The sequence below is a fragment of the Camelus bactrianus genome, chromosome 12, assembly GCF_048773025.1.
Source record: "Camelus bactrianus isolate YW-2024 breed Bactrian camel chromosome 12, ASM4877302v1, whole genome shotgun sequence".
NCBI lineage: Eukaryota > Metazoa > Chordata > Mammalia > Artiodactyla > Camelidae > Camelus > Camelus bactrianus.
In genome coordinates, this window is record NC_133550.1 from 31,316,308 (window position 1) to 31,341,332 (window position 25,025).

The 25,025-nt window shown below is 46.5% G+C and overlaps 1 protein-coding gene across 3 annotated transcripts in view; it reads left to right on the plus strand.

The window, feature by feature from the left end:
* The window catches only part of NUAK1 (NUAK family kinase 1), a 67,686-nt gene extending 46,101 nt beyond the window's left edge, over positions 1-21,585 (plus strand). For 2 of the 3 annotated variants that reach the window (XM_045506951.2, XM_074375142.1), the window contains exons 3-8: positions 670-723; positions 1,533-1,684; positions 4,220-4,285; positions 12,200-12,319; positions 14,127-14,259; positions 17,022-21,585. In XM_045506951.2, coding sequence (XP_045362907.2) covers positions 670-723; positions 1,533-1,684; positions 4,220-4,285; positions 12,200-12,319; positions 14,127-14,259; positions 17,022-18,175 — 1,679 coding nt within the window. In that variant the 3' untranslated portion in view covers positions 18,176-21,585. The remainder of the gene's footprint in view (positions 1-669; positions 724-1,532; positions 1,685-4,219; positions 4,286-12,199; positions 12,320-14,126; positions 14,260-17,021) is intronic. The other variant, XM_074375141.1, reaches the window with a different exon arrangement.
* The last annotated feature ends 3,440 nt before the right edge of the window (positions 21,586-25,025 follow it).

The window sequence follows — 25,025 nt, forward strand, 5'->3', positions numbered from 1 at the left end:
ATAATAACTAATATTATTGAGTGTATGTCATAAGTACAGGTCTTGTTCTGAGCATTTAATGTACCTGATACCAATAAATCCTCTCAACGATTCTAGGAAGTACTTACATATTACATTTTACGGTTGACTAAGCAGGCACAGAGAGGGCAGGCAACTCTCCCAGAGTCACACAGTAAGAGGCAAATCCAGGAATCTACTTTGGAGTGTCTGATTCCAAAACTACAGTTTTTACCTCTCAAAGTCTAGGCTTACTGTCCAGGCAGAAGAAATAAATATGCAAATCAGCAAATATACTCATGCAGGTTGAAACTGCTATGATGCGAGTATTCACTAATACGGAGAGAGGTAGAAGGGAGGCAGCATGGAAGCCGTATTTCAGTTCGTTCTTGACTGATGGAGTTTCCGACAGGTAAGACAGATAGGAGTAAAGGCAGAGGGTAGAGATGGAGGTGGGAGACAGCAATGTGTGTGTGATTGTGAGAAACAGTGAATAGGCCGGCATTGGTGGGCATGGGGGGCCTGACGGAGCAGTAGAATCTGATGAGATGGAGGGAGGTAGGTGGGGGTCCTTCAGAGAAGGAGGGTCTTGGGTACGCTATAAAGGTTTATATACCTTATCCCTTGAGAGTGATGGATTTCAACACAATTATTATTTTGTCTTTGCTCAAGGGACATCTTATGTGAAAGCCTCAAACATGAAGCAGAACAGTGGAGTGACTTTGGGTAAGGTGGAGCTGAGGACCCGAAGCCTGTCCTTTGTAGCCTCCCCTCACCTGCCCCCACTGGTATCTGCCTGGAACTCCTAGGACTCATTTGAGCATCACTGCTAGAAAACATCAAGGCTGGGGAGAGAAGCCTTTTGTGCCATGTAATTATTTCCTATAATGGTCCAGAATGCATTTCTGAAGCTTTGAGTTCCCTCATTTAATAAATATTGCCAAACAGCATTGAGTGCTGGGGATACATCCATGAATGAAACAGACCAACCCTCATTTGCATTCTAGTAGAGGAGACAGAATAAATGCACAGAATAGATGTGTAATAGGACTAAAAGGGGTCCATAGGACATGGAGGATCTGGTGGCCACATTTGGAACTTTGGGTTTTATTTTGGGCTAGATGGAAAATCTGGAAGTTTTTGAGCAAAGAGGTGATGAGGTCAGCCACCCATTTTGGGGTCTGGGTAGCTGGTTCATAATCAGATGGTTAATAATGGTAGCTGTGTTTGTTATTCTGTGTTATCCCACCTACAGGGGAGGGGCTTGTGAGAAATGAGCCTGGTAAAGAGAGTGGGGGCCTCAGAAAAGAGAGGCACGTTTTCCCTAATGTTCCAGAGGCATGTCTGGGAGCAGCAGTGATGATGTCATTGACCACCTGGCTGGGAAACTTGCCCATCTCCTCGTGACATTGAATGGCCTGACTTGTGTGCCCCCTGCCCAGCGACATCTCCGTCGTCCCCTCTCGCGCTCTCTGGAGTCACAAATGAGCTTGTCGGGTAAACAGAGTGTTTGTGTATTGCCGTCCCCCCTGCAGTGTTTGAGAACAAAGATAAGATTGTGATCATCATGGAGTACGCCAGCAAAGGGGAGCTGTATGATTACATCAGCGAGCGGCGTCGGCTCAGCGAGCGGGAGACCAGACACTTCTTCCGGCAGATCGTCTCCGCCGTGCACTATTGTCACAAGGTACGGCCCAGCCCCGCCACAGCTTTCGCTACGGATCGCTTTTTGTGGCAGCACGTGATTCTTTTCCTATTATAAAGGTGACATTTGTCCATTGTAGTATATTTGGAGAATCTATAAACTAGAAAGAACAAAATCACCATCACCCATAATGCCAGAATCCAAGGGTAACCTGCTGTTGACATTTGTTTGTTTCTTTCCAATCTTCCTACTCCTCATATTTATTTAACTTTTAATTTTGAGTAATTTTAGATTTACAGCAAAGTTTCCAAGATCGTACAGAGTTCCCAGGTACCTCTCACTCAGTTTAACTAACCCTAACATCTTACAGGACTCTAGGACATTTCTCAAAGCCAAGACACCCACATTAGTACATTGCTGTTAGCAAAACTCCAAATTTTATTCAGATTTCACCAGTTTTTACACCAACAACCTTTCCCCCTTCCAGGATCCAGACATTTTCCTGTGTTACTAAAAATTCTCTATAGTTAATGTGATTGTTGAACGTTTAGGCTGGTTCCAATTTCTGGTTATTATAAACAGTGATTGCCATTTTTATGCCTTAACTTTTTTTCCTCTTATTTGAGTAATTTACTTAAGAGAAATTCCAGAAGTGGAATTAGCGGGCCCTTTGTTCTGAACCTCTCTCTTTCCCTTTCCTTGCGTAGTTACATCCATGGAGGGTACGTACATACACCTACACTTTATTGCAACACAACTAAGGGGGCGTGCTCTTAACACAGCCAGTTTAGCTACCCTTCATCTCTGGAAGAGGGAATGAAGTTCACAGATCATTTGTTGAAATATGGCTTGGAATTTATTATTTATCATTTGAGTCATGACTTCCATCCCATTTATACTTTTCCCCAGAACTGTCACACCTGGAACAATCATTCATTTTGAAGACAGCAGTGACTAGAAGCCAACATAGCATCCAAAGCAGAGTCAGTTTCTTCATTCGGATGGTGGCAGCCTGGGGCCTTCCGGTTTGTTAAGTAGTCTAGTTAGATGAGACTGACTCTGGAATAATCATCTTCTCATTAATAACAGTCTAAAACCCTTAACCCATGTGGACATTATTTGACTTCTCTTTGCTGACTCAGAAGGCACTGATGACTCAGATCGCACAGTGTGTTGCATTTGTTTGGAATCTGACCATCATTGTAAGCGCTACAGCCCCGTTTGCACTATCTGAAGTGTGAGTCCTTGGGCTTTGTGTGAACGGGGCTTTATGAGACTCACTCCATCTCACTGTGAAGACGAGCAATGCAGCAGTGTAAACCAAACTGCTCCCGATACTTAAAACCAAACAAAAGCAGCTACCTTGTCTTCTGAATCTTTCCTCCAGGAGCCCTGGTTTGTGCATTTCTGAATTCAAAACATAGCCTTGAAGGTTTGGATTAGAAGGAGCACTAGAAGTACATGTTTTTTTTCTACCTCTCCAGTCAGTGCTTTTGGAGATACTAGGAACTGTCAGGTGGAAAGGAAAATAAGCAGTAAAGCACCAGCTGTACACATGCAGATTCCGAGCTAAAGAAATCTTGAATGAAAGAAAGAATTCCGAGCCAGTTGGTTTGCTTGAAAGAGCAGCTTCCTTCGCAAGCGCCCTTTGTGCTGAATGATGTTAAAAACGTCCTTCCCTGCTATTACTCGCCCGGCCCCACGTAGCTGGTTCTTTCAGTTCCTCTTCTCTTCCCGTGCCCACCCACTCCCTTAGAAGATTGTGGGGGTTTGAAAAGAACTGAGCAGGACTGTTGTTACTGCTGTACAGACTAACGGCCTATTGCTTGACGACTTCTTTTCACCATGCAGCTGGCTGCCTGCTTGTCACTGCAGCTCAGCGGACAGCCTTGTCAGAGTTGGCTTGAATGGAAGGGTCACACAGTATGGAGCGACCTGCTTTGGTCTCTTTGGCCTCTCGCACCTTCACCCTTCACCCCGCATTGTGCCCTGCCCAGCAGAGAGGGACTTTCAGAGCCTTTTCTCCCAGCTGCTTGGGAAACACCCTTGGGAGTACTTCTGTTCTCCTTGGGACTGGTCTGCATGGCTTCAGGGACCAGGATATATTGAGCTAGGCACTGGGGAGACAGGTAGACAGGCAGACAGACAAGTCGGGTGTGTGAGCCCCACATTCTGAGTTTCCAGCAGAGACATCTGCTGATTCCCTGGGAATCGCATCCTGTCTGTAGGCAGACAGTGTTTGCCACTGCCTGGGATTATACTGCTTTCACACAGTGGAATTACATTCCGACAAAGAGTCTCCCCGCTGTTTTACAGGCTCTGGGGGAGAATGGATTCCAGTCATTTTTCCCTTAACCACACAGCAAGTGACTAATGCTCTCCTGCCGCTGGTCGCTGGCGGGGAGCTTCATGACAGTGAGAGAAATCCTGAAGGATGGGGGCGAAGACCACCGGGGCTGGCGCGTTTCTTTAATCTGTCAAAGATTTCCCTTTGTTCACCCTCCTCCTTCCTCTCCCTCTCTGTCTCTCTTATCCCAACTGCTCCCATTCAATTCCCTGCCTGTCTTCTCATTTCAGAATGGTGTGGTCCACCGGGACTTGAAGCTGGAAAATATACTGCTCGATGACAACTGTAATATTAAGGTAAAGCTCTTGCCTCATTGATTGATATGCCGGACCTGGGGACTGCAGCTGGTTGGGGGCTTCTGCTGCTCTGAGCTGCAGCATACAAATAAGGCGGCCCTTCCTTCCCAGCAGGCGGGTGGGGGGAGTCACTGGGCTTGAGCCCTCTGCTCAGTTCAAACGGTTAAATTCAACAAGCATTTATCGATCTCCAGCAACGTGCTAGACATTGTCCTCAAAGATGACCAAACTACAGTCCCTGTCCTTGGGAAACTCATAGTCGACAGTTTTTACCATAAAAATACAGTAACAGTGCATTTGTATCTTGTATCACATTAGCCTAATATCACTTAAATTCAATTTTCACAACAACCGTATGAGATAGATATTATTATTTACATCATTTCACTGATAGGGAAACTGAGGCACAGAGACATTAAGTAACTTTCCCAAGGTAACACAGTGGTAAGCAGCGGAGTGGGGGTTTGAACCCATGTCTCTCTGACCCACTGAGCCCAAGTTTGGACCACTCTGCTGGATATGCCAGCAGGGTCCCCAGTTATTTTGGAGTTGGAACCCTATCCCTGCCACTTCTGTCACTCCCACCCCACGTCTCCTGCTTCTCCCTTCCACCCCTCCCACCCCCCAAAGCAGCCCTGGAACTGGGGAGCTGACTGAAAAGGTGGTGGTGATTGCTGTCGGGAAGGAGCGTGCCGTCAAGTGGCGGCGAGTATTACTGCGGGCTGCTGCCAGGGCTGGAGAAAGCTGTCCTGGCCAACGGAGTTCAAGTGCCTCCTGCAGAGCACTCCAAATGGCCTTTTGATCATGGCTGCAGAATAAGCAAATACGGTTTCAAAATAAACAGAGCTCACTGCATGGGTTTCATTATGAAATAGCCTCCGTACTCCCAGCACCAGGGGTCCCTCTCATTGGCTGCTGGTGACGTTAGTGCCTCGTCCCTGGTCCCCAGACCAAGCATGGGAATGACCTTGCATCATCCCCTTTTTTGTTGTTGTGGTTGCTCTCAGTTGAGGGAGTGCATCACAAGACTATTTCCTTGCTGGGACCAATGGGGCTGCCTTGTGTTTGGATTCTGTCCCCAGATCATGGTGGCAACCATTAGTCACCATCATCCTCTGAAAGGACCCTGGAAACCACGTTGGGGAGACCTAGTTTTTAGTGAGTGGTTGACCATGATCACATATTTCTATACAGTCCACAGAGTAAGGAGGAAAGAGTTGGTCAAAGTAGCCTTTCTAGGAACAGGAAGTGAAATCTCAGGGTCTCTGCATTTCTGGCAAAGTGGCTGGATTATTCTAGAAGGAGCAGTGGCTGCAGAGTTAGAAAATTCCATCCTGTGTGGTTTACTAGCCGCTTGACATTGGGGGAACCACTTCACCCTGTTTCCTTGACCATAAAATGGGGAGACGGCAGTGCCCACAGGCTTGTTTTGAAGACTAAAGGATATGCTCCGTGATTAGCTGTATCAAGTGCTGAGCACTGTGCTGTGAGCCAAGGTTAAGAGCAGTGGCTTTGGAGTTGGATGGTCTGGGTTTGAAATGTAACCCTGCCCCTTACTAGTGGCAGTGTTTTGGATGAATGACTCACGCATCTAAGCCTCAGTTTCCTCCACTGTCTAGTCTCCATCACTTGGGGAGGTTGTTGATCTGGTCATTTTTTAAATGAGTATTTGCTGAGCAGTTACTCCGTGCCAGCAGGCCCTGTGCTCAGTCCTGGAGAGTCGATGACAAAGGTGAGGATTTTAGACAGTATATAGTCAAAGCACTTAGCACTCAACTTTTAATACCCAAGACACCTGCTTACATGGCTGGCCACTAGGGAAGTTGAATAGGAAGCCAGCTGCTCTGACAGTGCCCGGGGCCTGAGGTGTGTGGTGGTCAGGCCACGGCTGGAGAATTGGCTTCTGGTCTGAGGGGCACATTCTGAGGGCTTGTGTCATCCACTCTGGTAACTTTCTTTGCGAACTCTTCCTGCCACCTGCCCCCAGAGCTCTCAAAATGAAGTGGAGTTCTTTACAAGGCCTGGAATGTGAGCCTCTCACTTGGGGATTGGGTTCTATGGTACAGCTTGACCTCTAGTTCCATGATGTAGTTCCAGAAGTGATAAGGCACATAGCTTCCTATGGAGTCATTGAATTCCCCAATGGAGGAGAAGAATGGTTAGCATTCTGAAAGCAATTGTGCTGGAACAATGGGCAGGAGCCCAGGAGAATGGCTTATTTGCATAAAGCAATAGGGCAGTGATGTTGGGCCTCCTGGCTCCCAGGACCAAGTCCTTCATCGGGGGCCCTGTCCATTATGGAGGGAAATAGGAGCCATGTAGAACATTATAAGAATTAAGGTTTTGGTCTTATTTTTTCCCTTAGGATTCTTTTTTTTTTTTTTTTTTTACATTTTTTATTGATTTATAATCATTTTACAATGTTGTGTCAAATTCCAGTGTAGAGCACAATTTTTCAGTTATACGTTAACAGATATATATATATATTCATTGTCACATTTTTTTTTCTGTGAGCTACCATAAGATCTTGTTCCCTTAGGATTTTTAATCCTTAAGAATTTCTCCTCCTGGCATTTACCAAAGTAAAACACACACACACACACATCCAAACCTTCCCTTTGATGCTGTTCCTTCCTTCTGCTCGCTCAAGGAATGCTACAAGGATCGGAGAATTCTAGAGCTTGAAAGAAACTTGAGGGTCATTTTCCAACCCCTTGTTTTGATGATTATGGCTCAGAAAGTTGATGTGCCCCAGATCAGACACAGTGAACCAGCATGTCATTCTGTCTTTGTTTTCCCAGAATGTGGCACAGTGCTTGTCACACAGTAGGGTTTCTTAAGCAGTTTGATTTTGGAGTGAAGGGATGACAGCCAGGATTAGAACTCACATGGTTGACTTCCAGGCAAATTCTCTTTTCATCATCTCACACCCACTTCCAAGGTTTTGGAAAATGTGTTTCAGCTGGTGTTGATTTGTCTTCCGGCTGGATATGCTCAGCTCTTCCTGACTCAGCATTTTGATGAAAACATATTGAGAAAGGGCACTTGCAGCAAAGTCAGGCAGACACATGGCCACAAGCTGGCCTCCACGTTTGAGAGCCCATGTCGTCAGTGTCTGGACCAGGGGACCATTGCCCCTGGAGGTCTGTTACCAATCCCCAGAGTATGAGCAGTGAGATGCCTCTCCAAATGTGGGTGCATTTCCTGTATTTCCAGGGTGGAGGGCTTTTGCCCAGAAAGCCTATAAAAACGCTCCTGGTTTGAACTTGTCCTGTGTCGCTGCCGTTTTGGTGTGAGCCATGCAACATGTGCCTCTCTCCTTCCCTGCCTGATGTTGGTTTGCAAAGAGCACATCTGGCCACGGCGAGAGGGTGTGGCTTCTAAAAATATTCACACAGTCGGTTGGCAGAAAGAATGAGAACAATGTGCTTCTTTGGGTTGCATTCCGTACTCTGCGGAGAAGCATGTCTACTAAAATAGACACCCAGCACAGCATTAATTCGCAATTAATAAAAACGGGCCAGATTCACGTCCCACCCTCTGGGAGAATGGAATGCCGACAATTCCCATAGGAGGCTCCTGTAAAAAGGCCTGATGGTGAGAAGTCAGGCACCGGGGTCACCTGACCTCCACAGACAGGGCTGGGAATTTGGTGCACTCCCAGGGCTCAGGGTAGAGGGACCTGGGGGAAGCGGCCTGTGGCTCCTGATGACAATGGAAATGCCCGCTGCTGCGGAGAAGAGCAGCTTTGAATGGCCAGGGATAAGACTAGACAGAAACCCCCAAGGCTTAACAAGACCCGTGGGGCAGCTCAGGCTCTAACTGTATGAATGTGAGGTTGCTGCACTCATGCAGTAATGAGTCCATTCATCTGTTTGTTCATTTATCCATTTATGTGTGTGTGTGTGTACATGTACATCCATGAATGCCTTCTTTTTGTTATATTATTCCCATTTTACTGAGGAGGAAGTTGGTGTTAGTTCCCATCCATCACCCAGCAGGGCCAAGTCCAAGGTTAGCCCCAGGTTCTTCGGGGCTCTGACCTCTGATCTGTCCAGTGGACTGCGCTTCTTTTTAGACCCTGCACATGACTGTCAGACCATTTCTTATAGTCTCATTAGCATCCTTTCCCAGCAGTTACCCATCAGCAAGCTGACTTCCTTTGTCATTGGATGAGCTTGCAGTGATTATTCACAGTGATCTAAGGTTAATCCCTTTTGTTTAAATGGTGGTAAAATGTATGTAACATAAAGTTTACCATTTTTAGGTTTTCGGTTTAGTAGCATAAGTACATCCACATTGTTGTGCAACCATCACCACCACCCATCTCCAGAACATTTGCATCTTCCCAAATGGAAACTCTGTCCCCATTCAACACTAACTCCCCATTCCCCCCCACTCCCAGCCCCAGGCAACCACCCTTCTACCTTCTGTCTCTGAACTTGACTCCTCTAAGTACCTCATGTGAGTGGAATCATATATTTATCCTTTTGTGTCTGGCTTGTTTCACAGAGCACAATGTCTCCATAGTTCATCCATGTTGTAGTGAGGTTAATTCTTTTGACATGTGAATAATCGCTTCCCAGTTTTTCTTTCTAACTCTGATTTTCATCCAGTGGGGCCTACCTCTAGAAAGGCTTGCTGACAAAAACTTAAACTGAGGACATGAGTGTTGACATCCCAGGTTCCTTCTCAGAGTCCAGGCTGAACACAGTGCCCCAGTGTGGGGACAGAGGGGGGTTCTGAACAGAGCAGTAGAACAGTCTCTCACCAGCAAAAAAAGGTAGTTATCTTTCTCCAAAGGTTACCAGTGTGCCGGCAAAACCCGACTTTGAAAGTAAAGCTGGATGCCTCCTTGGTGGAGAGTCACCCTTGATACACAGCTGATGTTCTGTTCTAGAGAACCGCACCGAACCTCACATTCCTGAAGCTGTTCTGTCTCTGTGACCTTCGGCAGAGCTTAAGTCCTCTGACCCTCAAGTGCCTCACTTACAGGGTGAGGTGCAGGATTAGCTCACCCCGTAAGACTCTTCCAGGTTGGAACCACTTCTCAGATTTGGTTTTTTTGTTTTATTATGTTTAAAAATTGTTATTTCCCAAATTTCAGCTTTCTCCAACTTCCTAAATTTCTTTTCTTTTATCTCTTCATCGATTTTGCCTTTTCCCAGTATCTTCCATCCTATTTCACTTAATTTTATTTAGTTTAATTCACTTTGAAAAATTATATGTATCTGAAAAAGAAACCTGACATAATTACCTTCAATGAAAAACCAGAATCATTGAGAATCATGACGTTAATAAAGTTACTTACGTGGATTTAAGGTGGCACACATATTGAGCCCCAACTTTGTGCCAATTACTATTTTAAGCATTTCACATACTTTCTGTCATTTAATTTTCACCATGACACGGTAGGGGTGGATACTGCTCCTACCCCCATTTTACAGATGGGAAATTGAGGCTTTGAGAAGTTTTATGACCAGTGGCCATTTCCCATCTTCTAGTTCTTACAAACTCCATACGAAGTGGACTCTTAGAGCTTCAGCCCAAGTTTAAGTGGCTCAAGGATGGAGAACTGTGTGTGTGTGTGTGTTGATTAATATTGCTTTTCCGTTGAAGTGCCAAGCACATGGACTAATCTAGATTTCTATTAATCTTATGTCAGTGGCAATGACAGTTTTACTGGGAGAGGCTGATAAACATCAGTCTGTGAGGATGGGTGTGGGCCATAACATAAACACACTTCTCAGAAGGCCTACAAAGAAAGCAAGTGTGCCAAGACTTGGAGCACTTCCAGTGGGCATGGGTGTGTGGGGATTTGCACGTGGTGGTGCTGGGTGCCTCTCACGTGTGTGTGTGTGTGTGTGTGTAGGGTCGCGCAGTGCTCCAGATGCCGCTGACATTGCAGGGTGGGAAGGGAATGTGTTTTCCTCAGGACGTGCGCTGTGCTGTGTGAGTGCCTCCTTAGCTGTGGGCTGAGAGGACGAAGCCCAGGGCCTTCTCGGGATGTTTCAGGGCTGCAGCCGTTCCTTGCCTCTTCTGATTGACAGGGCACACTTCATAAAGCTTCCAGCCAACTTCCTGTAAGCCAGTTGGGGGCTTTGATAAGAAAATGGAATTCTGGGCAATTAAGTGCAATCTGAGCCCTGAGAATGTGTTTTCTGAGGGCGGTTGTTCACCAGCTGCTTTCAGTGCCATTCCATTCATTCAGGGACGCCTGTTACAAGATGGGCTTATTCTGGGCACCGCATTCAAAACAGCCTCAGCTGGGCATGTATGTGATTCACTCATCCTATTTAGAAGCCTCAGGTGGCAGTCGGTTTTGGGGATGGCAGAAGTCCACAGCGGCTCAGTGTGTAAGGCTGGCTCAGACTGGGTGAAATTTGCAGATCACCCCGGGGCTAGGTTGGGCAGTGGTTTGAAGCTGTAAAGACACCTGGGTTACACTGTTGCTGGCTAGTTAGTTCTCTTGAGATGAATAACCTCATTTCCCTAAACCTCAGTTTCCTTATCTGTTAGGGGTGATAAAATATCCCTAACACAGAGTTTACTGTTTTTATCGTTTTTAGGTGCTCAGTACAGTGGCATGAAGTACATTCACACTGTGTAAATGGGATTGTAGATAGGGTTAGAGACTGTAAAGTGCTTAGAACTGTACCTGGTCATTGTAGGTTGTTCAGTAAGTGGTAACTAAGTTTATCATTATTTTGTATCATTGACTAATTACCTTATGCTTTTCAAAATATAATGCCTCTTCTGATGACGAGTGTTTCTTGGGTGAGGGCAGGTGCTAAGCAGTGGATGTTGCAAAGATGAGGGGCAGATGTGGAACCTGCCACCTGCCTCAGGGGACTCAGTCTAGAAGGCAAGGTGAATATACATTTGTATATACATAGGTACATATATATGTGATGTGATATGTATGTGCATATGTAATATATACATTACATGTGTATATGATAATAAGCATATACATGTATAATATATACCTTACATGTATATATGAATAGGTGCGCACACACACGCACATGCTGAAGAATGCTGCCTTAAAGGATTATAAAACACTTCAAGAAACCAAAGAGAGTGATTCCAAAGGGTTTGTGATACAAGAGAAGCAAGGTCAGGTAGAACATTTGCATGGAACTTGAAGACTTGAACGTTACAAAGCACTTTTGCATCCATGGACTCATCTTGATTAATTTTTTTCTTCTCATTCTCCCAATAATCCTGTGATCTCAAACAGGATAGGGATCATGGGTTTCTGTTTTCTGGTGGGTAAACTGAGGCTCAGAGTAGCTAAGTCGTCTGCTCTGTGCCACACAGGGTTTGGGCTGCAATATGATTTCTCCAAACCCAGTGCTCAGGGTCCATTTTCTCTAGTGTCACGAGGTGGCCAAAATACAGTTCCGATGAGTTTGTGGGCGGATAAAAGGCGGTGATGTCTATTGCACAGGTAGGTCAGGGTTTTCCAGGGTGTGGTGCACACACCACTGTGGGTGGATGCAGTGTGATTTTAGGTAGGCTGCAGAGGAACAGTTTTCAGATGAATAGTTTATATACAGTGTTCATTTGACCATCACAAATGTGATTCTGTGGCTATTTCTCAGGGCAGGTCTACACTGAAGTGAAAACAGAGGTTATGTATGGAGTGATTTTAAGTGAGTAATAGAGCATGCTGTGTGCAGATACAGCAGAACTTGTGATGATGCCAAGGACTGCAGTCAGGAATCAGTGGCCCGGTTGTGTCGACTGGTCATTTTGTGAAGACTCAGGGCTGGAGAGAGAAGGGGGACCCAGCTGGCAGAGCTGCCCCAGGGCGCCTCAGCTGCTTTAGTCTGGGTGGTGTAAGCTGAGCCAGTGCAGACACTGACCTCCATGCTGACAGGCCTCCCTGGGTCTTGTGTCTTTTTGTAGATTGCCGACTTTGGGCTTTCCAACCTGTACCAGAAGGACAAGTTCTTGCAAACGTTTTGCGGGAGCCCGCTCTATGCCTCTCCTGAAATTGTCAATGGGAGACCTTACCGAGGCCCAGAGGTGAGCAGCTTGCCTGGTGTATGGGGGTGGTGGGGGGGCGCTTGGTGGGGGAGAAAAGAACTGGACCTAGGAATACCTTAAAAAAAAACCCACAAAAGCAAGCAAATAAAAAACTTTTCCTTATATGATTATAAAAACCATAATATACATACCTGGGGCACCTGAAAGAAAATTGGAAAAATCCAGAAAAATCTAAAAGAGAAAATAAAGTTGCCTGCAGTCTCCCCCCATGAGAGATAGCCACTTAATATTTATGTGACTTTAGACATTTTTCCAATGTAGATCTTTGTATTTCAAAAATAATTGAGATCACTATATATGTATGTGTATATCTGCCTTTTATTAACTTAAAGTTATATTGTTAGATTTTCTGAATTCGGTATTATTAAAAACATGGTCTTTAATGATGACGTAACTTTTTATTGTATGAATGTATTGTACTTAGTCATTTCCCTAGATTTAGGTAGATTGTTTTCAGTTTTTCGTATTATAATAAAACAGGCAACACAGAAAGCGAGCAACCTAACTCTGCAGTAAATATCTTCTGAGTATATTTTTGACAGCATGCATCTTTGATTAAGGAAATACATTAATTGCATCTTCTGATTCATGAGAAATTCATTTCTCTATATGCCCAGAGCTTTCAGGGCCACTGTTAGAGATGTGTATGTGAAAATGTCATTTTGAAAATGAGTGAGTTGTGCGTGATTATTCATTTTAAAAAAGATAGTTCTATTTACGGAGAGATTCATCCACTCAAGATCCTTTAAATGCAGCCTCTCAGTGGATTAAAATGTTTCCTTCCAAATATTTATCTATTTAAGAGTGTTTGGGAGCAGGGCTGGAGGGTAAAGAGAAAGATGCCAAGAGCCTCTATCAACTACAGTGAAGAGGAAGTCTTCCTAAAATAAGAATGTAGGGGAGGAGCCTAAGATTCAGTTTACAAAGTTGCAGAAACTCGACACTGTAAATTTGTCATGGATAATGAAGGCTGCCTTGGTCTCTGATGATCTGTTTCCGAGGTTACAAGCTGGCAGCCTATGATCTGGCCAACAAGCATGCTTCATTTTGGCCACATTAGTCCTTCTAGAAAAATTTAACAAACATTTAATAAGTGGGAGCTGTCACATAAAACCCTGGTTTCTGACTTCTCCTGAAAAACCAAAGATGCTCGCAGTGCTGGGCCTATATTCCTGTGTGGCAGCAACTTGCCGGAGGAGGCAACGGGTGACTGCCCTCTACAGTTTGTCTGCATCCCCAGCACTCCTCGTTGTAGCCCACCTTCTCTCTTTGTTCATGTTTGTGGTCTACCTGGCTCTTGTAAGCATTCGGATTGGCAACCCCTGATCCATTTGAAGAAGGTGCAGGAAGGAACTGATTCCTGGATTAGGAGTCAAGAGCCTTAGTGTCCCAGTCTTAGTTCCATCACTGGGGTGGGAGCTTCCAGAGAAACCATTTAGCTTCCTTAGGCCTCAGTTTTCTCATCTGTCAGATGGGGCTGAAAATAACCCAGGCCCTACATGTTTAACAAAATTATAGTGAGGATCAAAGAAGATAATCTATTCAAGAAAGTTCTTCTCCAGGTTGGAACTGTTGGTCTTGTTTTGAAACAGAAAGGTCAGGCCCTGAAGCAGGCTGCAGGTGCATTGCATCTCAGGTGTCAGACTGCGGTGGGACCTGTCTGCCAGGTGCTGCACTCAGTTCCTGGGGTCGTTGAGGGTGGCTGCTCATGGTCTGTGAGACTAATGGTTTGAAAGGCATCCCGGAATCTGCTTCCCAGCTCCTGTATGTCCTGTCTCTGCTGCAGGTGGACAGCTGGGCCCTGGGAGTCTTGCTTTACACCCTCGTCTATGGAACCATGCCCTTTGATGGTTTCGATCACAAAAACCTCATACGGCAGATCAGCAGCGGAGAGTACCGGGAGCCCACGCAGCCCTCAGGTGTGTGCCCGCGCGGGGCCAGCGGTTGAGCCGGGAGAGGTCAGCTCACCTGCCCAGCTCACACTTTCTGCTTGTGTCCTTGTCTGTCCGTAAGGAGCTGCCTGCTTTTTCTCTTTCGTCTCCCCAGATCTTTGCCTTCTGGCAGAGCTGCTTGTTCGGCTGCTCTCCCTAAACCTTCCCAAGTGACATTTTCAGAACAGTTGTTCCACGCGGTGGACTGGGAGTGCTGTTTGCTTGCTGTGTGAACTTGGGCAAGTCCCTTACCCTGTTTGGATTCAGCTTCTCCACTATAAATTCCCATTTTGGAAAGAGAATTACGTGAAGTCCCTTCTGGTCCATGTAGGCTCAAATCCCTGCCACTAGACTGTCAGTGCATGAGGATGGCGGCTGCTCTTCTCCATCCTGGTGCCCCACCGGGGGGTATAGCGCGTGGGCGCTGTTTCATTACTTCCTGCTGCAGAACAACTCCATCCCATCCCCTGCCTGCCTTCTCCAAACTCAGTGGTTTAAACATCCATTAACTGTATCTCTCGATTCCCTGGGTTGGTTAGAGCTCTTCAGGCCTTGCTTGGGGCTTCTCCTACAGTTGCAATCAGTGGGTACTGGGGCCAATGGTGGATACCTCTGTGCGAGCTCTCTCCCATGAGCTGCCTCCTCAGGTCTCTCTCTCCAGGAGGGAGCCTGGACTTCTTACGTAGCAGCTCAGGGCTCCAAGACAGAGGAGGAAGAAGCTGCCCGGCCTTCTTACTGTCTGCTTGGAAGCCAGATGATATCACTGCCGCCATGTTCTATTGGTCAAAGCAGCCAAGGCCGTAAACTCCATCTCCTGATGGGAGGGCATCATGTGGGTACAGAAGAGGTCTGCACAGGGGACCATCTTCAGAATGTACCTCATGTACGTGCATGCTACGCATGTGCATAGACACACGCACACACTGTTGATTCTCATTATCTGCAGTAGTTATGTTCTATAAGGTTGCTATAAACACCGAGTCAGTGAATATGGAAGCACTACTCCTAGGGAAATACAGGGCTGGATTCTGTGAGCCTCTGGGCACATTTTTTGTCAACCAATCAATACATATCCTTGCTTTATGTATATTTCTGCTTAAAGATACCTCATTTAAAATACAGTGTTGATTCATGAACATCGAACTCATGGCCAACAGGACTGTAACTCGTGCCCGAACGAAGCTTATCTGACACACATTTTCTCTGTAAGGCACATCACTGCCCTCTTGCCCTTAGAATCACCAGTGTCACACTGGGGCTTATTTGAAACAGCCACATCACCAACAGAAAGTGCAAATAGATGAAAAGCATGGACAAAACAGACTGAAAAGGACACATGTTTACAGTATGAGAGGAGAAACAAGAAGGAGGTGCCGAGGTTCTCCCTCAGCTGAGAACACACGTGGGGGCAACTCACATTTTTTCCCCACTCTGTGGAAGAAGATATATGCAAGTGACTGGGAAAGCACCCTGAGTATTGATTTTGGGGTTACAAATATATTTTACTAAGGAGGCAAATATACAGCTACAAAATCTAAATAATAAAGATGGACTGTTTTATATGTGTAAACTGTAGACATAGGTATATGCAGATTTCTATGTCTATTTTTTTTTTCAATAAGCTAACCAGGGTTTTTCTTTTTTGAGGAATTTCAGGGTGACCTCTATGGCAGTCTTTTTGTCTCACCAGCTAACTGGTGCCAGCATAGTATCTGGCACATTACAGGGGTTCAGGAAATCTTTATTGACTGAATGAATGAACATCCTGTTACTTTTCAGGGGTGTAGTTCACCCCTGGTGCCGTTGCCAGACTCTTGCCAGCTACTCATTAGCCTGCGTAAGTGGCTGAGGGGAGGTGGCGCCTTCCCAGGGTATAATTCAACCCCCTTTGGGGGAGCACAGTTTGATCTTAAAAGGCAGTTTATAAGCTGTGAGAGTCAGTTGGTTCCTGTGGCCTCCTCAACATCCCTTTGGGGCTTTCCCCTAATTCTTTGGCAGCAGAAATTTGCAAATGGAGTTTTTCAGACAGGCTGTAAATGGATAGCAGGTAGAGATCAGCTCTTGGATTTGACAGCTCGGTAGGCTACGGCTTATGTCAGAGTGGGGAGAGGTGGTGAGCTCTGGGTGTGGGTGTGAGCCTGGCCAAGGCCTGAGTCAGGCCAGCCTTGGGGACGGCCTCTCTCACTGCCCAGGTATGCGCTCCTCTCCATCCTTCTCTGCCTCTCCCTCTCTGATGAGAAGCCTTTTTCTCACCATCTCAGACCCAGATTTCCTTTTTGTGCTGACATGCTTTTCTGGGGACCTGAGTGCTGTGTGTTTATACAAACCTACCTTTGGAGGATGAAGAAAGCCATTGTAGCCCACACCTGTTTTCCCTCTTGGTGAAATGATATCCACCAAAGGAATGGTGGGGCCCTGCTTGGGGTCGGGTCTGGATTCTTTCCCGGTTCCCTGGCCTTCCCCATTTTATAAAGATCTGAGTTGACGGAAGGCTTGGCGGTTCGTGACATTTCTTCACTCACATGGAGAAACACGCCAGGCTGTGACAGTGCAGTGGCCTGTGGCTCGGAGTCTTCATGATGCTTTTTGATGTACAGTCTGACAGGCAATGGCTTCCTGGTCAAAAGTGGCTGGACCATTTGGATTTTTCCTAAAGTGAGCACATCTCCTTAGCCCTTTCTGGAGCCTCAGCCCTGTCACAAAGCCCAAAGCTCCTGTATGATGTACTGTTCCTTTTGCTTGTCCCATAGATGCTCGAGGACTCATTCGGTGGATGCTGATGGTGAACCCCGATCGCCGGGCCACCATTGAGGACATCGCCAACCACTGGTGGGTGAACTGGGGCTACAAGAGCAGTGTCTGCGACTGTGATGCCCTTCACAACTCTGAGTCCCCTCTCTTGGCCCGCATTATCGACTGGCACCACCGTTCCACAGGGCTGCAGGCTGAGGCTGAAGCCAAAATTAAGGGCTTGGCCAAACCTGGGGCCACTGAGGTCATGCTGGAGCGGCAGCGGTCACTGAAGAAGTCCAAGAAAGAGAATGACTTTGCTCAGTCCGGCCAGGACTCGGCGCCTGAAAGCCCATCCAAGCTGAGTTCCAAGCGGCCCAAAGGGATCCTGAAGAAGCGGAGCAACAGCGAGCATCGCTCTCACAGCACTGGCTTCATTGAGGGCGTTGTCAGTCCTGCCTTACCCCCTGCTCTCAAGATGGAGCAGGACTTGTGCCGGACTGCTGTGCCCCTCCCGAGCTCCCCCGAGGCAGAGGTGCCAGGTAAACTCAGCCCCAAACAGTCGGCCACGATGCCTAAGAAAGGCATCTTGAAGAAGACCCAGCAGAGAGAATCGGGTTACTACTCGTCCCCGGAGCGCAGCGAGTCTTCGGAGCTGTTGGACAGTAACGAAGGGCTGGGTGGCAGCATCCCCTCCCCGAGCCCCCCGGACCCGGCCAGGGTGACTTCCCACAGCCTCTCCTGCCGCAGGAAGGGCATCTTGAAACATAGCAGCAAGTACTCGGCAGGCACTACAGACCCGGCCCTGGCCAGCCCTGAAATGCCCACACTGGAGTCCTTGCTGGAGCCCGGTGTCCCCGCCGAGGGCCTCTCCCGGAGCTACAGCCGGCCTTCCAGCGTCATTAGCGATGACAGTGTCCTTTCCAGCGACTCCTTTGACTTGCTTGATCTGCAGGAGAACCGCCCCGCCCGCCAGCGCATCCGCAGCTGTGTCTCTGCCGAAAACTTCCTCCAGATCCAGGACTTTGAGGGGCTCCAGAACCGGCCCCGGCCCCAGTACCTGAAGCGGTACCGGAACCGGCTGGGAGACAGCAGCTTCTCCCTCCTCACAGACATGGACGACGTGACTCAGGTCTACAAGAAAGCGCTGGAGATCTGCAACAAACTCAACTAGCTCCCCAAGGCACAGGGGCGGGTTGGGGTGGGTACGAGGGAGGAGTGGGGGCAGTGACTGCTAAGGAGCTGGCCATGACAAGAGACTGAAAGATGATTGGTGCTGTCTTGCTTTGGCCAAGTTTGCAACCTTGGGCCAGCAGCTAAAAGGGAGAAGTGGGCTCTCTGCCAGTCCTGCCAACTGCCAGTCAGAATTCGGATCCTAATTGGCATTTGCTTTATAGCATCCCTAGAGGACCAGCTGTCCAGGGGAGGTGGTGTTGGCCAGCACTTAAAGCGTGGGGGGAAGCATATGGGAGAGGGAGCATTTCCCTAGAAGTCATCCACATGCTTCTGGAGGAGTGGCAAGAGAGACTGGGGCCATCTGCTTTGAGTGAACTCAGAGCTTGCTCCTTCTCTCCTCACATTAGCAGGCTTAGTCTGACTGCATGGGGTTGGCAAGTAGGTTTCAGCTACATGAGCTTGAATCGGTGATTGATTGATACTGGCTGCTGGGTGTGCTGGTTTAAGTAGCCCAGACACACCAGAAGGAGTGCTGTGATTGAATAGTAATGGCTGCCGTGGGGATGGGAAGCGGGGCAGTAGCACTCATGCCACGTAGTTGCCATCCTTGACCTGGCTAAGCCCTGGGAGTGTTAGTGTAGATCCTGTGGGATCTGTGTTATCTCTTTCATGCCACCAGTGTGGCATTTGTTCATTTGCTATTCTACCTTGAATGGAGACAGGGCCTTGGTCAGAGAGAGAATGCTCTGAACACTGCTAAGGACTTAGAGTCAGCCCATGGTGATTTTTTGGCTTCTTGTTGTCTACCTCTTCTTTCCTGGTGTCTGCCTTGCTCTTCAGCACAACCTCCTGAGGGTGGACAGGGGAAAAGATGGTGGTGTCTGAGGTCAAAACTTTGGCATATAACAGAGCTTGAGGCCCTCTGTGGTCTTTGTGCAGTTGAATGGAAATCGATCCACACCAGCAAGGGGGCAACTTTTCGATTTCTTTAACGTCTCAATATTAACTGGAATGCTGCCTTGTGGGCTCTCACCTGCATGAATGCTTTGAATTGGACATGATGCTGTGGTTTCCAAAGGAGTAACTGGCTCAACCATTTATCCTGCTTACTCACAGTAAACGATTTCCCCATCCACCAAGTGTAGACTCCTCAGAGGTAGATGAGTTTGCTTCTAGCGTGTAGTTAGTGTGTAGGTGGGATATTTGGATGAGGAAAGTCAGGCAGAAGGTGTTCTCCCCAAATCAAGGTATTGTGTGTCATGGGTTTAAACTCCTAGGCTTTGGGGAAGAAGTTCCATCCATTCAAATGAATAAGGTACTAGAGAGCAAAGTGGGTTGGTAGGAAGCGTACAGGAGAGGGAACACTTCCCTGGATTCATCCACGTGGTTCTGGAGGAGGCAGAAAAGAGGTGTGACAGGACTCTTATCTTAAAAAGTAACATAACTAGCTATTTAACTCGTAGACATCCAGATTACAGGTGATAAACCGTCACTCCCACAATGGAACATCTTGAGATACTGAGTTTGGAATTTATGGTTTTATTTGGGACTTTGGGATGACTTCAGATTCTACTGGCCCCAGCCAATTGAAACTCTTGTTTCGAGAATGGCTGACTTCTGATAGCCACCTGGATATTTCAGGAGAGCTAGTCTTGTGGGTATCCTGGGGAAAACCAACAGATAATAGTTCATAGGGAGATGAGAAAGAATTCACCTTCAGGCACCAAGAACATTAACTAGAATGAAATTGCCCTTTCCCTGAGGGGATGGCCCCATTTCTCCCCTTGCCACCAGCTCTGGGGTTTTGGCTTCTGCATTCCTTCAGGCTGAGCTGAGTAGTGTAACATGGGAAGCTTCTTGATTTCTTTTCATCCAATTCCACTTCTTTCCTGAACGCCAACATAGGTTCAAAGGGAAAAAAATCTGTAGATAGCAAATTGTATATGGGGTATGTGGGTGCAGGGAGTATGCTCTGCAACCTCTAAGCCCCCTACTCCCTATCTCATTTTCTGCGGCCTTTTCTGAACAGCCTATACTGCTGCACTGCTGGCCCCTCGTGCATGGCAGCCGGCCTAGTTGGTAGCTGTCAGTAGGACTTATGTATAACATCAACCTAGTGGTTGACGTGTTTTCTTTTTGCCCAAGTGATTGTGTCTGTTCAGTGATTTTCCATCCTTCTAGTCTTTAAGTAAAAATAATACTATTAAGGAAAATCATCCTACTCCTCCCCCACTCCCAAAACACATGTATGTTCTCTTTTGTCAGTAGACCCAGACAGTGGATCGTGGCAAAGACGGTCCTCCACTCAGAGGCAGAGACTCTGAGTCCTGGTGTGCTGCTAGCCAGCTGGTGGCCTTAGGCACCTGCGATGTTTTGGGGACTGTGGTTTCCCTTCAGTGGGGGCTGGAGGGGTGGATTAGCTGGTCTCTCAGGCCCTGCCTAGTTCTGACCTTCTGCTAACATCCTCTGATTCTAGATGTGTCCTTTCAAGGAAAAACTTAGAATAGAGGGAAAAACCCTCAAAGCAGCTCCCTTGCTTCCTGATTAAGTCCTATCATCCCTACCAGCAATCCCATCCAAGGAAGGCATGCTTGATTCATTTCCATGGAATTACAAGTGAGAGACACTTTGATGACCTGGTGGACCAAGCAGGAGGTTCGAGGTCAGCCCTCCTGGTCCTTTCCTTGCCTCCGTGGGCCTTTCAGTGTCTTAGTTTACACATCTGCCAAAGGAGTAGAGTTATACTTCTTTTTACAGGTAAATTTCAAGGCATGATCAGTTTTCAGGAAGTGCATCAAGACCCCAGGTGAAATGAAAATGCTAAGTACTCTCTGAATTCCCGTCCCTGTTATAAGGTGCTGCTTCTGCAGATGACAAGGAGCACCTTTCAGGGTGAAACTCAGGTGAGTGTTGGCCAGGCCTGCTGTCTTGAGTACAAATGTGAATGACTGACTGATTGCTTATTGCCAAACTGGAAATGTTCTGTAGGGATTTACTGGCATGGTATCATTCCTAGAAGAAAAAAAGAGAAACTTGACTGCACATTTTTTTTTAATCCATGTTGTGACTTTTATTTAATTTCTATTTTTTTGGTAATAAAAAGTTGACTTTTTTATTTGAATTTGTCTTTTTTTATTTATTGGTCTGAAAGGCATTTCAAAGGTATTATAATAATATATTGGTATAATTTAATTGGTGCAACATGCTTTATGGTTCCAGTCAAAATTGGTTTTCATTCATTTGATTGGTTTGAGCCCAGAACAGCCTATAGGGGAAAAAGAAAAAAGCTGGATAACCACCCAAAGTGTTTGTATTTTCATTGGAAACTAATTTGTTTTGTTTTCTGTTTTTTGTTTGTTTGTTTGTTTCTGTTTTTATTTTTAAATTAAATAAATTGCCATGAACTGACCTGAACTGGGACCTTGCTTCTTTACTTGGTTGTTATTCTCTTAGTTCAGTAAATGACAGAGTGGTTGTAAGTAACAGAAATACACTCAAGCTGGCCTAGGCACAAAAGGGGAATTTCTTTGATGTTCTCAGAAAAGTAAGTGCAGGTGGCACCAGGAACTGGAACAGTAGGTCCAGGAGGATGGCGGGCCCTCTTTTCTGCCCCGCTTTGCATGCCAGTTGTGCTCTGTTCCTTTTGTAGCCTTGCTTTCTCCTCCCTGGTTTTATGACCCACTGTGGCTCTCCCTACAGCTTCCAAGCTGACACGTTCTCAGTTCTGGTTTCCGAAAGCGATCTTGACCCAGTTTCTGCAGTCTGGACTAGAGTCAGCGCTAAAGGTTAACCCTCAGCCACACCTGCCCCCCCCCCCCCCTTCAGCCTCCTCGGCCTGCCCCAGCGCTCCCTCTATCCCAGAGGCAGACAGTGTGCTCATATGACTGCTCTAAGATCACTGGGCTGTGTTTCCTAATGAGGAAGGCCACCCCTGCCCTGCCTATAATAAAATGCCATCCTGCGTCCCATTTGCCATTGTTTCTGTGTGAACAGCCCCTCCAGGAAGCTCTTGGAAAAAGGGATGAATAATAGGGTAAGACTGAGGAGTTCCCGGGTCCTGGTCACAATATCAAATGACATCAAATCCCACCCCTAGTCTCAAACATGAAAGAATCATGCTGTGCACTGCATAGCAGTGTTACGGATCAATGCAAGGAAGTCTGACTTTCCAAAGAAACTGCAACTTGCCTGTCTGGACTTGGACAATTGCTATTGAGTCAAATTACTTTGCCTCTTTGGGCCTTGGGTTTCTCATCTGCTTCATAGGTATGTTAATTGCTATCTTTTCCCAACTCTTAATAGGGCTATGAAGAAGGAGAGAATTTCTACGAAGTTACTCTAAGAGTAAAACTCATTATGAGTGGGAAACCATAGTCCTTTCTTCACAGGGCAGTATTCACTTTAAAGGCAACCTGCGTGGTCTGGAGGCTCTTAATTCTTGCTGTGGTCCCTGCTGCTGTTAGCAAACTAGCCAGCAAGTCATTTGCGGGGTAAGGGACTAGGGAAGTTCACTTAAACGTGAACCCCTTTGGAAAGAAATAATTTGGCAGCCAGATAGAATAGCATGTGCCTGTTCTAGGAGCTGGACCAAATGTGACATAGAAGAGGTAGTGAGGAAGTAGGGGTGGCTGGATCAGCACAGTTGATATGTCAACTGATATGTAGGTGAGATTAATGGGAGTAGTCCCTTTAAAAGAGGAAAATTGAGAACTAATATTGATCGAGCTCCTGCATGGTGCTCACTTCATCCTATTCAGCGGCAAGTAGTATAAACCCAGCTCAGACCACGTTAAGTAATAAGACGAATTTATTGCTTTTTGCAAGTGAGAAGCCCAAGATGTATATCTCAAGTACAGCTGGATCCAGGAATTCAAGTGATGCCATCGGCCTCCTTTTCATTCACTCTTGCTGGATGTGGGCTTCATTCTTAGGCAAGCTTTCTCTGCATGGCAGCAAGGGAGCTCCTGGTAGTAACAGGGTTATGAGGTCCTTTTAGTGTATGGTCCTAGAGCCAGAGAGATTCTTACTAGCCTAGCATTTACGTGCCAAGAGGACTGTGATTGGCTTGCTGAGGTCACGTATCTCTCTCTGGCCCTGTCACAGAGTCCAGTCACAGAGATGCTCTGATTGGCCTGCCAGGATCACATGTCTACCCTTGTGGTTGGTACACTTGAATGACAGCTCCCTCAGAATCAGAGTTGGGGAGGGCAGCTCTCCTAAAGGAAGGGATGCAGACTTAACAAAAAGTAACCCATGTTAGTTACAACTCTGGGACAGTAATTTCCTTACCTGTAAGGTAGCATTAAGTGATTCCTAACATTCAGAGTTATTGTGAAGATTAAAATGAAATAAATCACCCAATACAAGACCTGACACATAGAAGATTTATGTAGAAAATATAGGAAAGACAACTAATATAACACTACAGAGAGAAAATACATTTGTTAGGAAAATTTTAGCTGTAAAATCGGGTATAAGATCAGAAAATACAGCTGAAACTGGTTTAAACACTGCAGGGGCTTTATTAGCACATATATTTGGAATTTTAGAGTTAGGGTATATTTCATGGTTAGTTAGGCTAGTGGGAGAAATGGATGACAAACCAAGTCAACAAACAAAATCCCCCCAAATAACAGATTTTAATAAGACCTATGAAGGAGTCAGAATTAAGGGAGGGAGTACCTCTTACAGAAAGAGTAGTCAGGGAAGGCATCTCTGAAGAGGTGACTGTTAGGTAGAGGTTTGAAGACGAAGAACCAGCTATGTGATGAGTGAGCATTCCAGGCAGAGGGAACAGCATGTACAAAGATGATGGTGTCTTCAAAACAGAACTTTATGGGGTTAATTTCTGGTCCTTTGGCATAGGAAAGCCATGATCCAGGGAGTCTGGTGTTTTGCTAAACATATGTGGCTATGTTCTAGCATGAACTGGCTGTGATCATTTATGATTTTGAGTACCATTAATTACAAATGCCTGCTTCCTTTGACAGGTGGTCCCCAGACGAGACATGCCAAGACATGCAATTTTAAAGGAGAATATTTCCACTGACTGCCAGTTTATTGAAATTTATCAACAGACTGAAACGGAATCAGATGGACATATAACAATGTCTCTGACACAGCTTCTGTCTGCTTATCATGGATGAGGGGGTCCCAGCATAAACAAAAAAATCATCATTGTTAGTAGGAGCCAAGTGCTGACTGAGCTGCAGGCAGGCCTACCCTTTAATAAATCACCTTTTAATGTTCCTTATGTTCCCTTATCTCCATTTTTAGAGATGAGGAGACAGTTGGAAACAGTTGCCCAGGTCATTCAACAGTTAAATGTGGAGCTGGATTCAAATGCAGGCCAGGCTGACCAGCTTCTGAGTCCAAGACAATTGTTCTGTTGTGGGCCTGGGATGGTCTTTCCTCAAGTCAGGCTCCTTGACTGTATGCCCCATCCTGTTGCCATCCCGTAAACGGCATTTTCTTGCAGAGGCTAAGCAGATACCGTCAGGAATGAAGATCCTGGCCCAAGCCCACGCACTCTCCAAACACACACAGACTGAAGAGTAACAGTCCTCTAACACTGGCGTCAGGTTCTTGAAGACCCAATCTCAGCAGACGGAGCTAATAGAATTGACTGATTCCTTAATTGCTCTAGGTGGAATGGGGCAGAACCTGCTGTGTCTTAGTGCTCAGTAGAGGGGACAGTCAAGCCTTCTGTGGCTGGGTCCCTTCTGCCCAAAAGCTGTGTATTCACATGCACCCCCACAAAGAGCTCCACACATTCTTTCCTGTGCTGCTGTGTCTCAGGGGATGCTGCTTCTAGAGGGCTGAGAGCTCAAAGCGACTTCTTGGAACCA